This window comes from Polypterus senegalus, chromosome 10 (genome assembly GCF_016835505.1).
Source record: "Polypterus senegalus isolate Bchr_013 chromosome 10, ASM1683550v1, whole genome shotgun sequence".
Classification (NCBI taxonomy): domain Eukaryota; kingdom Metazoa; phylum Chordata; class Cladistia; order Polypteriformes; family Polypteridae; genus Polypterus; species Polypterus senegalus.
This window is the reverse complement of record NC_053163.1, coordinates 167,730,954-167,743,419: the sequence shown is the minus strand read 5'-3', so window position 1 is coordinate 167,743,419 and position 12,466 is coordinate 167,730,954. Positions and strand designations below refer to the sequence as shown.

Below are 12,466 nucleotides of genomic sequence, written 5' to 3'. Positions count from 1 at the left end.
TTGTGTTTATATATTACATATTTAGTAAAATAATACAAGCTCTCCAAAATGAGACTAATTTACAACTTCAAGTCTTCTGAATTTTTAGCTTTGTGCATTAATTTTAAATCTACAGATGTAATTTATCATGATGCTGAAGCGAACATGTGCAAAGTCTGCTTTAGTAGTTTGTACCTGGATTAAGTCACACATCAACATTAGCAAAAATGCAATTACTAAACCCAAGCCTAAAAAAAATATCTTTCACTGTATTTTCTGTTAATATAAAAGCAGTTATAAAATAAATGCATCTTTAATTGTACCTTGCATTTGATTTATTACACATGACCCTGCTAGTTATTTCAAAAACCTAAGATTATATATCTTGACTTGTAACTTAACACAAATGGGCTTTAGGGTTACTTCTTACATATTCACAGTATTAAAGCCACTGTCCATAAATCAAAGACACTGCCTTAGCAGTTTTAGGGAAACACAACAACATAATTTATCCAAACAAATAGATCAATATAAAATGAGAAAGAACAATTTACCTAAACATTAAATTATACTTTACATTGATCTGGTATTGCACATACTCAGTTTTTTATATTTTATTTATATATATATATATATATATATATATATATATATATATATATATATATATATATATATATATATATATATATATATATATATATATATATATATTTTGTAAACTTTTTCCAATGGGCCCCAGTTGTTAGAATAAATCTATACCAAGAATTGGAAAAAAAAAAAAAAATCATAGATCCTTCTCTGAATTGAAAAATATCATAAAAATAAACTGCTCATAGGATAGCCAAGGTTTAGTGAATTAACCAAAGTAGTAAGACCTTCCAAACAGAAATACCAGCATTTAAACAGCTGGAATTTATATCAAGGTATGAAGAACAAAGCTAACAGCATGACTTTCCTCCAAAAAATTGGCGGGGGGAGAAAAAAACCCAAAACCAACAAACTATGGGATTGGATTATTGTCTTTTAGAACACAGTTGCTACTCCTGCCCAAAACCTTCAGTTTCTTCAATTGCAAACATCAGTTTTTCTTTCAGCTGTTCATAACTTTTATAGGGTGGCAGATCCAAACGGTTAAAGCTAAAAATTGGAACAAAAAAAAAAAAGAAAAAGTCAGTTTTCATGAAAATGTATTGTGTTTCAAGCACCAAATGTAGTTTAACAGCTTTGGTATCACATTCAATATTTTGCTTAGGGTACTTTATAAATAAGATAGCCATGTATTTAAAAATTGCACAAAAAAAAAATTTATGTAATATTTTGAACAGCATACATTTTAGATCTTAATCAATCAATTTCAAGGTCTTAGGGGAGTGGGACAATTTGGCTCATGTATAATGTGTAAGAACATTTTTCAGATAACAGTGAAATATTGCATAATACACAAGTTACTGTGTAAAAATAACAACATAACAAATATACATCAAAATAAATGTTTAGGTGGATTAACAAAAAAAGCACTGTATTTTTAAAAAATGTGTGATTACAATAAAGTTTCTTTTAACAATTTATTGACTGCTCACCAGGTGTGACTTCTGGGCAACCAGTTTTCTTTCCCAACTTTCTCAATGCAGAATTTCTGAGGACCATTGCTCCCTAAAAGGACATGAAAAATAATTACACAGTACATAAATTAAACAGAATTGTCTGCTTCTAATGTATTCCAACCTGTGATTATTATTTTTTTTTTTGCTCAATCTTTTGAAATGCTGTGTCTTCAGAGTTCAATTAAGAAGACTGCATCAGCTATTCAGATGTTTGCAATTGAAAATTCTATTCAATACACAAGAATTTAAAATGAGAGATCTTGCTTAATTACTTATTCTGAAAGGAAGCTTAGACAGACACACGGCACCTACTCAGAGAAACGTAACTGTCAGTAAACACTGTATATCATACTGATGATGCAAAAAAAATTTTAAAAAACACCATCAGCATCATCAAGTCTGCTTGAATTAAAATATTACATTTAAAGGGCAAAATATATTGCGACTGTAGAGACAAGTAAAGTTAAAATTAGCTTCTGTACAGCATTTAAGTGAGATCCTAAAAATATGACAATTATTATTCTCAAAAATGTACAACTTAAACTCAAGTATACATAGTTACCAAATGAATTAAACTTGTTCCAGTATACAGGCAGTCCCCGGGTTACATACAAGTTATTGTTGACCGACTGTAACCAAGTGCTCTGCCAATGAATGATGGAGTTTCATCTCTCTGACCTTTTAATTATTTCTACTTTATTTTCAATGGCGATGGTTTTCCTCTTTTTTACTAAATCACCAGCACTTGCATCAGATTTGTGTTTCAGAGACATTCCTAAAGATTAAGATGAGCTCTTCTGCTCAGCACTGTCCACGCTATCACAGCAGGAAGGCACCCGTCGTCAACACATCTGATGTACTGACAAGAGACAACTTCCTGCCACAGTATATACATAACAGTACAAGCAGGCTTGCTATTGAGAATAAATGGGGGCATCGACGGGCAGTTCATCACCAGCCCACCTCACAGTCACCTCTACTACAGTATGCTGCCTGCAGCGTCCGCCTACCGAGAACAAACACAGTGCGGCCAAAGGCGGATAATGAATCGCTCCCATTCAATAGGCAGCCATGCGATGCACACTACAATGCTACCCCCCGCTGCCCCGTTCACCTTCAATGGCTACGAACGGGGCAGCCGTGTGTGGTGGGCAGGCAGTGAAACCGCTTGCCGCCGGGAGCCATCCGAGGGACACTACACTCTGCGGGCAGCAAAATCACCCCTCTCCAGCCTCTGTCCAACCACCGCTCGCAGCGTCCCCAGGCCAAAGATGACGGAGCAGCAGTTACTGAGGCACATGCGTCGCAGCTGCGGCTCCGTTCATAAGTCGTAGGTCGGATGTCTGTAACCTGGGTACTACCTGTATTGCATTATACAATCCATAAGCTCCAGGGCAGCTAAATTCACAGGTAAATGTGACAACGTGTTAGCTTATTCTCCATTACTCTCTGGGTCCACTTTTAATAAAAATCTTAAACATTTCACTGACTTTCCTTGACCAACATTTACAACAAAATTACAAGAAAATGCAGAATATAAGGTTTAAACATAATTATTTATCGATCCATTCATCTATTTTTATTCCTGATTAACTAGTTTCAGGGTCAGAGTGTGAGCCAATGAACCACTGTGCTCATCCTCTCAACTTCAGAATGCTGCAAGTCATTTCTTTTAACTTGTATTCTTTAAATGAGGTATTAAATCACTTTTTACATCAATAGCAAATTAAAAACCACTTAGGAAAAGCCACAAATTTAAAATGTAACATTTCACTAACATTTACTGTATATAAACAAACTACTATCTCCCCAGAAAGCAAATCTTTCAAATTATCTTACATACCCATCAAATCAACAAAACCACCGACTGGTAGACGGCAGGTTCCAGTGACAAACTGTAGTAATCTCATTCGTTTTTCATTATCCATCTCTTTAACAAACTGTATGTGGAGAAAAAAGTAAATAAATTAAATTGATGAAGAGGTTTAGAGATCCGTGCATGCAGCATGCTATATTCGTCCTTGCCGAGAGTCAGAATCTACTGAGAAATCTCCATAATGCTGCTCCAGTTGAGACTTCATCAATACATTCAGAAGAACCGATTCTGCCTCTGCCAAATTATCTTCCTTTTTCCAACAAGGCAGAGAGGAGTTCTCCATGCTTAAGGTAAAGTCCGTCTCCAAAAATAAAAACATGGGGTTAGATGACCCAGGTACCCTGCATTACACTATGAACTGACTAACTGTGATTTTACCAACTTGTTTTGTCAGCTTAAAGTCAATGGTGTCTAGCCACGAGATTATCAAGTTTTTATCTATGCATCATAAGACTACCCAACAGATATCCGTACTGATACATACATGCTTTAGTATTGTGCATTCATGTTAACGTTCACTTTATAATGTATGCATTGCCTCTCTTAATTGTTGGTATCGTATTACTCTAGCAGGTCTGAGGGTGGTATGCCAGTTAGAATCTCATTGTTTTATGAACATAAGAAAATGGTTTTGAGGTTGAATGTGATGCAGACCGTTAGATGCCCCTCTCCCACTTTCATTCCAGAAGGACATTATCTGAATGGTTGAGCTATTCTGTAGCTCTCCCGACATTCCTTAAAAACAAGGTGCACACATCTTCCATATATTCCAAATCGTAACCTCAGATCCTCAAATAAGTATCTCCTTAGAATTCCAAGAACAAAACTTAAAAGAAGTGGTGAGGCGGGCGGCCTTCTGCTGCTATGCACCTAAAATCTGGAATAGCCTGCCAATAGGAATTCGCCGGGTTGATACAGTAGAGCACTTTAAAACACTGCTGAAAACACATTACTGTAACATAGCCTTCTCATAACTTCACTTTAACGTAATCCTGATACTCTGTATGTTCAATTCATCATAATAACTATAAATGGTGGCTCTAAAATCCGTACTGACCCCTACTCTCTCTTCTGTTTCTTTTTCCGGTTTCTACTCAAAGCATCATGATGCTCCAACAATGATGGACAAAAAGCCAGAAGTCTACGTGACCATCATCATCAAGTCCTTCCGTGAGAACCCCAAATCCAAAGAGGACGGTTTCATTTATGTTAGGTAGGATGCCCAGAGGGGACTGGGCAGTCTAATGGTCTGGAATCCCTATAGATTTTATTTTTTTCTCCAGCCATCTGGAGTTTTTTTTTGTTTTTTCTGTCCACCCTGGCCATTGGATCTTACTCTTATTCTATGCTAATTAATGTTGACTTATTTTATTTTCTTACTGTGTCTTTTATTTTTCTATTCTTCATTATGTAAAGCACTTTGAGCTACTTTTTGTATGAATACGTGCTATATAAATAAATGTTGTTGTTGTTGATCTCTTTCTCCCCTTTTGCTGACTTAAACTGCCCTCTTTAGGAACCTGGAAGTTCATCTTGTCTTAGGGCCTGAAACCGTGCCTGTGGAACTCTTGAAGCTGAACACTTGCTATACGATCCGCTCTCTCAAGCTAACCACTGTGTCAGTGATTGATTACAGTCCTGGAGAAGCATTACTTCAAGGAGGGAACTTCAGTGACTACAATCTTGTGCTAAAAAGGGTCAAACTTTTCCTTGTAAAGCTGTAAAGGACAAGACAAAGAGCCTACTGCCCAAATGAGCTCATAAAAACTATTCCTGGGCCACAGACATGGACAAAGTTCCACATGGCAAAGAAAATGAGTGTCCTCCATCACGGGCAGCCTTCTTTATTTGAAGTCACACAACCCAAATCCACACTACATTGGCTATTTCTGTCAGTTTCAGAATCATAAAGCACTCTTTCTGTGCTTAGGTACAGCTGAATTCTAAGTACATAGTGAACAGCCAGAGAAAGAACTGCTTTCTTGTCTTTAATTTTTACTGTGCAACAAACCCACTCAGATGGCATTGGAGATCGTGAAGGATGCACCAGCATAAAATAATCAGTCAGCGATGTCTACTTCATGTGCCACTTGAGCTCGTTAATGGTCTCGGAGTATGTGAGCACAGCAGAGATGTGTTTATGTTTAACCTTCAGGCTTTAACTGATGATAGGATTGGCAGCTTCAATGTTTCCAGCCAGCTAGTCGACTGGTTAACATCAAACTCACAGCAAACAGTAGCTGTAGACACAAAGTTGATCTAACACCTTTATTTTCTCACAAAACCTCATCGCTGACTTTGCACGCTCAAGCTTAGAGCCCTATAAACTTTCACTCTGGCTTAAGGGCATAATTGCAATACAAAAACTTCATTTTTTTTCAGGAAAACAATGAAAATATGCAACAAATGCATGTACAGCGGTAGGGTTAACAAGACTGGTGTGGTACATAGTAGGATACTATCTGCTCCCCAAACTTGCATGCATCGAGCTTCTCATTTTCCCCTCTACTGTGCCAAGCCACGTAGCCCACAAATGTGTGAGGATGCCAAGTCAATGTAAAAATGAGATTAGTAATAAAATCACTTGAATGCTTGCAGTCGTAAAAAGTTCAACATTCAGATGTTCAGGTTCAACTGTATTATGCATACGAGGTGTGGCAGAAAAGTAACGAGACTGATTTTTTATTTACCAAAGTTTTTATTTTTTTCAAACATCAATGTTATCCCCTTCAAAGTAGTTCCCTTGGGCAGCCACACATCGATGGAGACTTTGTTCCCACTGTTGGTAGCAGCACTGGAAGTCTTCAGCTGGTATGGTCTTCAGCATGTCCGTTACACTCTTTTGGATGTTTTCTACAGTCCCGAAATGACGTCCTTTGAGGACATTTTTCAGTGTAGGAAAAAGTCACACGGACTGAGGTCAGGTGAATAAGGGGGCTGGGGAACCACAGGAATGCCTTTTGAGGTAAAAAATTCTGTTATGGCGTGAGCAGTTTTCCGGCACCATTTTGGCATAGACCTTTCACATGTGCAAATGTTCAGTCAAAATTTGATGAACAGTAAATCTGTTCAAATTTAATTGTTCACTCAACATTCTTACTGTTAAACGACGGTCTGATGTCACAAGAGTGTTCACACGTTCGATGTTTTCATTGGTTTTTTGAAGTTGAAGTCCTCCCTGAACGGTGTTCATCTTCAACGTGTTTTCTGCCTTCCAAAAATGATTTGTGCCAGGGAAAAACTTGAGCTCGGGATAAAGAATGTTCCCCATAGGCCTGTTTTAACTTTTCAAACGTCACACTTGCCGATTAATGGCACAACATTGCTCCAAATCCCGCTGTTCCATTTTGCGTGACGCACAACCAAAAACATAACTTCTCTAATAGCAGTCACAAAAATCACGTAGTTAATGGAAGGAGTTGAAACTCGCACTGAGCTATGGAAGGGTGCTCTATCAAGGACAACAGCGCAGCGTTGCCAGATCGCTTGCAGTGTTGCCAGTCTCATTACTTTTCTGCCACAGTATATATCAGACTATATATATATATAGTCATACACAGGCAGCTAAAGGACTTGAATGAGGGCAATTCCGAATCAGACCAGGATGTAGCAGCGTGCACGGATTCTTTTTCACGCTTCCCTGCAGACCATTCACGGGAAATTCCACCTGGCCCTGTTGACGTCACTTCTGGGTGAGAACCTATAGATGAATTCCTTTCCAGTTCCGGCACCCTTGATGTCATGTCTGGGCTCGAGCCTATGGTTGAAGACCCTTCCGATCCCGGCCCCTTTGACGTCACTTCCTATCCTGACCTTTAAAAGCCTCCATCTTTCCCCTACTCCCTCAGTTCTGTTTTGGACTCTGATTTTTTTGTTTTGTTCTTTATTTCGCCTCATACAATTTCTTGTATTAGGAATTTGTTAATTTTCACATTACCCCTTGGGGTCAGAGCACAGGGTCAGCCACTGTACAGCGCCCCTGGGGCAATTACAGGTTAAGGGTCTTGCTCAAGGGCCCTGCAGAGTAGGATCTCTTTTGGCAGTGATGGGGATTTGAACCGGCAACCTTCTGGATACCAGCACAGATCCTTAGACTGATTTGTGCACACCAGTGCTATCTTTTTTGTTTGCAATTTTGCAGCCAGAAAAATAATATACGGGTAGCTGCCCCCAACCTTGCTATGGCTCATGATCATATATATGCAGACTTTTTGTAGAGATTGTTTCATTTCATGTTATCTTGTATTTCAATTATTTTGTGTTGATCTTTTTACCTGGAATTAGTCATTCTGAATTGTGTTACACTAACATGCATAAGAAATTGATTTGTGTTTGTTCTGTTTCTGGTTTCCATGTATTACCCTAAAACATTTGTACCTGTAGTGCAACGATGCATCCAATAAACCACATGTAGGTATTTAGGATAACAGAGATGACTTTCTTTGTGCAACTCATGATTAAGCTAAAGCAAACGGCTTCACTGACAATAGTTTAAATGAAAACAGCTAGCCATAAAATTAACAAAATTGTTATTCACTGATTTATATTTTCAGTAACAAAAATGTTAGTTTCAATTTTTTCCATTGCAGCCTAATACAAGTTTACTTATTCGAGAAAAGCTAACATTTTCTACACATATGCTGAACTTAAGCTGGCATCAGTCTTTATACCAATGCAACCTCCATTAATTTGTATAAGCTTTGATGTTTCAAAAAGTTGTAGACACCATCACAAATAACTGATTTAAATAAACTGTGGGATTACAGGACATTATAAATATTATAATCAGCTCAGTCTATCTCAAAATTGAACTGACCTGCCAGAACCAAAGGATCTGTTTACTACTTCTTGCATAGTGTCGGTAGATTGTGTTCCTCTGCCAGTCAACCAGATCAATTTCTTGCATTCCACAAAGCAGGACCTGTAAATGAAACCAAACACCATGAATGACTAATGCACAATAAACTACTTATTGATGTTGATTTGATTTGAAACTGGGTGAAGTGTAACAGATGTGCAAGATTACATTTTTAAAGCCTGGATGCTCTCTGCAGTCTACGTAGCTGGAGCACACAAATAACATTACATACTACAAGTTGGAGGATCATCCTCACTGAAGCAAAAGAAACACGATTTAATGTGCTGCACTTGACTTGTGTCTGTGTAGGTCTACCCTTGGTAAATAAAAAAAATGATTTTATAACTGTGAGATAATCTCAGTGAAAAAGGGGTTGAAAAATCCTAACAATACAGATGGCCTGGACAAACTGAGGCACTCCTTGACACTGGAGAGATCTGTCCCCAGTGGTTCCTATATCCTCGCAGTTTCAGTAACTAAGACTTTTTTCCTCCAGAGATTCAATTGTAGAATATGTTTAGTTTAAACAAAATAAAAAAAAATGGGCTTAAATGGGTATCCTTTAGAAGTCACATTTACTCATTGTGGTGTGGTTTACGGCTTCACTCTACAGATTACCATACGAAAGTAGAATTCATTTGATGAGAATGAAGATCATAAGTTAGCGTGCTAACAAGGGGCGCCATGATGCTGAATACAGACAGTGTGGTGTACTGTTTAAGGCTTTGGACCACAAACCCTGAGGCTGTCGGTTCAAATCCCACTACTGACACTGCGTGACCCGTCTGTGAGGGGGGAAGAAAAAAATATAACCAATTCCATCATAAATGTTGTAAGCTAAATAAATAAATTCATTAGCATGAGCTGAAAAGTTAGATATCACAAGATCTGAAATGTCCTGTAAATATGTTTGAATATCAGCAGTATAAACGTGGGCACTGTGGGCGCATTTTCAGAGCTTTGCAGTAACAGAGTAAGCTACACGTATTTAACATTAAATAAAAATAACTGATCTGGGTTTGGTGTGAAGTGAACAGTTTAATCACACTATGAACAGTGTGGTCCCCGGCCGGGCGAGGGCTTGTGCCTCCTCCAGACCGCGAGGGGGCGTCCGTCCTGGTTATGTTGGGGGCCTCAGGTAAAGGGCTTGGAAGCCCAGCTCTGTAGGGACCCGTGGCCACCGCCAGGCGGCGCCCCGATGCCGGAATATCCCATGTGGGACCCGGTCGGGGCTGGAGCCCGGCCGGGATGCCCAGGAGGACCAGAGGAGGGCTTGTGCCTCCTCCAGACCGCAAGGGGGCGATCACCCTAGTTGTATTGGGGGCCACGGGTAGAGGGCTTGGAAGCCCAACCCTGTAGGGGTCCGTGGCCACCGCCAGGCGGCGCCCAGGTGCCTGAGGAATCCTGGAGCCCAGCACTTCCGCCACACCAGGAAGTGCTGGGGGGAAGACGACAGGGACACCCGGATGGCTTCCGGTGCGCAGCCGGCACTTCCGCCACACGAGGACTGATTGCCGGGAAGCAGCTGGAGCCCATCCGGGTTCCCATTTAAGGGGCCGCCTCCCTCCAGTCGTTAGTGGATGTCGGGTGGAAGTGGACAGAGCTGGAGAGAGGATGGGAGGCGGTCAAGAGAGAAAGGCACAAAGGACTGTGTGGCCTGGACAATTGGGGGATCGGTGCAAGAGGCACTGGGGTTTGTGCACGTGACTTTTGTAAATAATTATTGTAAATAAAATAAGTGTGTGGTGGAGCCAACGATGTCCGTCTGTCTGTGTCCGGGTCCCAGTTCACAACAGTAAAGCTATGGTAACTAGTAAGACTGTGCTCGGGCACATTTTTGGACAGAGCAAACTTAATAATCACCTCCACAATAAAACAAAATAACTAATAATAACAAAAGCAATTAAACAAATCATTTTAAACATTTGATGGAAGGACCTGGTGGCCACTGACTGTAACCGGGCAATTTTTGTTCTTTTTATTTGATTTGTTCAATCTGGATTCAAAACTTGTAAGCAAACGGTATGTTTTCATAAACACTTATGTTGTTTTACAGCAGCGAGGTAACCGATGTAAGAAGCAGTGCTATATCAACCTAAGTGGAGCAGCCAAGTAGTTGCAGTTTATTTCAATTTTTGAGGAATGACATTACAGTTAACTCTTCCAATGGCGTACACATGGATGTAAAATAATCACCTTTAAATGAAGGTTGTTTTCCAGAACTACGATTCTTTATTCTAAACATACGTGCTTTGCTTTCTCTCTTCTCCTCCTCTCAAGTGCATTTAAAGAAATTGGAACACTTCACCTAAAGTGTGCACACCTATACCATGCAGCAGACCTTTCATTTACTTTATTATACAGGAATGTAATTCTTTGTGTTACAAACAGTTAGGTGCTATATAGTGAACAAGATGTAGGCAAATTTGAAGATCTTAAAAAATGGCTCAGACTCCAAAACAAGGAGGATCCTGATATCTGCTAGGAAGACACTGAAAGAAATTACAAACAATTCAATTCATTTAAATTGTTAATGGAAAATCTTCTAAGATGGATTGAAATACTAATACTAAAAAACAGGGCATCCCAAAAGTCACCATACACTTTTCTATTTCATTACTGGTATCATTCAGAGATACTTAAGCCATCAGCGTATGAAAACTTAGGCTTTGCAGTTTTTGTAAGCGTATCAAAATGGAGCCTCTCTCCACTTTGCCAGGTTAGTCACATTTCCTGAGCATCAAGTTTCCTGACCGATGGATCGGTCAAAGAAGTCTCCCCAAATGGGCTCCGCACTCCCCTGACCTTACACCTGTCACAGCTTGAGGAAGGAATCCGCAAGGCCTACAGCGAGGTCGGGGAAGAGATGCTGCAAAGCGTCGGAGAGGCTTGCGTCCGAAGGTGGCTGAAAGTTGTCGAAAATGGAGGCGCTCATGTGGAGTAATATAACTAGTCTTCAAGGCGTTGGAACGTCATGGCAATCCTAGCAAGTAAAACTGCTACGACTTCTTTGTTGAGGGTAGAAATATTAATAAACTCAGTTTCTTGTGTAATTTTTAGAAATTTATTAAAAGTGTATAGTGACTTTTGGGACACCCTGTAAACTAGTACTATACTTTTGCTTCACTTACTTAATAATTAACAAGGACAAACAGCTTTACCAAGAAATTAAATCATATAACACTGAACAACTGCTGTGCATTAAATACACTGAATTTGTGATATAAACATATTTAATATCACAATCACAAGCAATACAGTTTCTATCTTTTTTTGATAACTACACGCTAACAATCATGCGTGCTCTACAAGCAGAGGAGATGCAAATTAAAAATCACAAGAATCTACTTCGTCTGTGAGACGTGGAATAGTAGCAACATGGGTAAATTACCAAAAAAAAAGGTGGTGGAAAATTATTTGGAATATGGAAAAAAGAAAAAAAAAATGCAGAAAACAAAAAGGAAAATGTTAGCATTGGAGGAAAAAATAAAATGATTAATATGGCAGGAAATGTGCCAGGTACATTCAAAAATAATAAAGGCAATCAGTAGCTTGTCCAATTGCAAAACTATGATGTGGCCTGAGATAATACACAAATTTAAAATGAATATGCTGATGATTGGTATTATTGGAGGAAACAATGACTGTTTAAAAAGATACTTCAAGACAGAGTGATGGAGCCAGGGTAGAGCTGGCAGTAATTATAAACAGTGACTGGTCTACTTAAGACAAATGTTTCACGTATGTGACATTCCTGCTTCATAGATAGGCTCACTTCCCATCAGACACCCCTTGTATATATTAAGAGATTAGGCCAGATCTTACCTCCAACTCTTTTGCATCAAAATACTGTAGGTATTGCTGTGGGAGAACTTCATTGAATCCTTCAAAAAAAGCCTGAGTCTGCTCTTCCACACCCCTAGACAATCTCCATTCTGCAACTAGTCTATGAAAATACACACTAATAAGAAATACTATAATGCAAAGCTTTGATTAACTAAAGGCTATTTTAGACAGTTAGCTAAATAAAATAAACTAACAACATTTAATGAATATTCTTGTTACTGATCTAAGAATGTTGTAATCCAAAACCCAGTTCAAAACTATTAATTACGTACACCAAAAAATGAACTAACAGTTAATGAA

The 12,466-nt window shown here is 38.9% G+C and overlaps 1 protein-coding gene across 1 annotated transcript in view; it reads right to left on the bottom strand.

The window, feature by feature from the left end:
- Positions 1 to 720: 720 nt before the first annotated feature.
- The window catches only part of itcha (itchy E3 ubiquitin protein ligase a), an 80,839-nt gene continuing 69,093 nt past the window's right edge, over positions 721 to 12,466 (bottom strand). The window contains exons 20-24 of the mRNA XM_039767351.1: positions 12,146 to 12,266; positions 8,279 to 8,383; positions 3,430 to 3,526; positions 1,563 to 1,635; positions 721 to 1,119 (exon numbers count right to left, since the gene is read on the bottom strand). Of these exons, the coding sequence (XP_039623285.1) occupies positions 1,020 to 1,119; positions 1,563 to 1,635; positions 3,430 to 3,526; positions 8,279 to 8,383; positions 12,146 to 12,266 (496 nt within the window). The 3' untranslated portion in view covers positions 721 to 1,019. The remainder of the gene's footprint in view (positions 1,120 to 1,562; positions 1,636 to 3,429; positions 3,527 to 8,278; positions 8,384 to 12,145; positions 12,267 to 12,466) is intronic.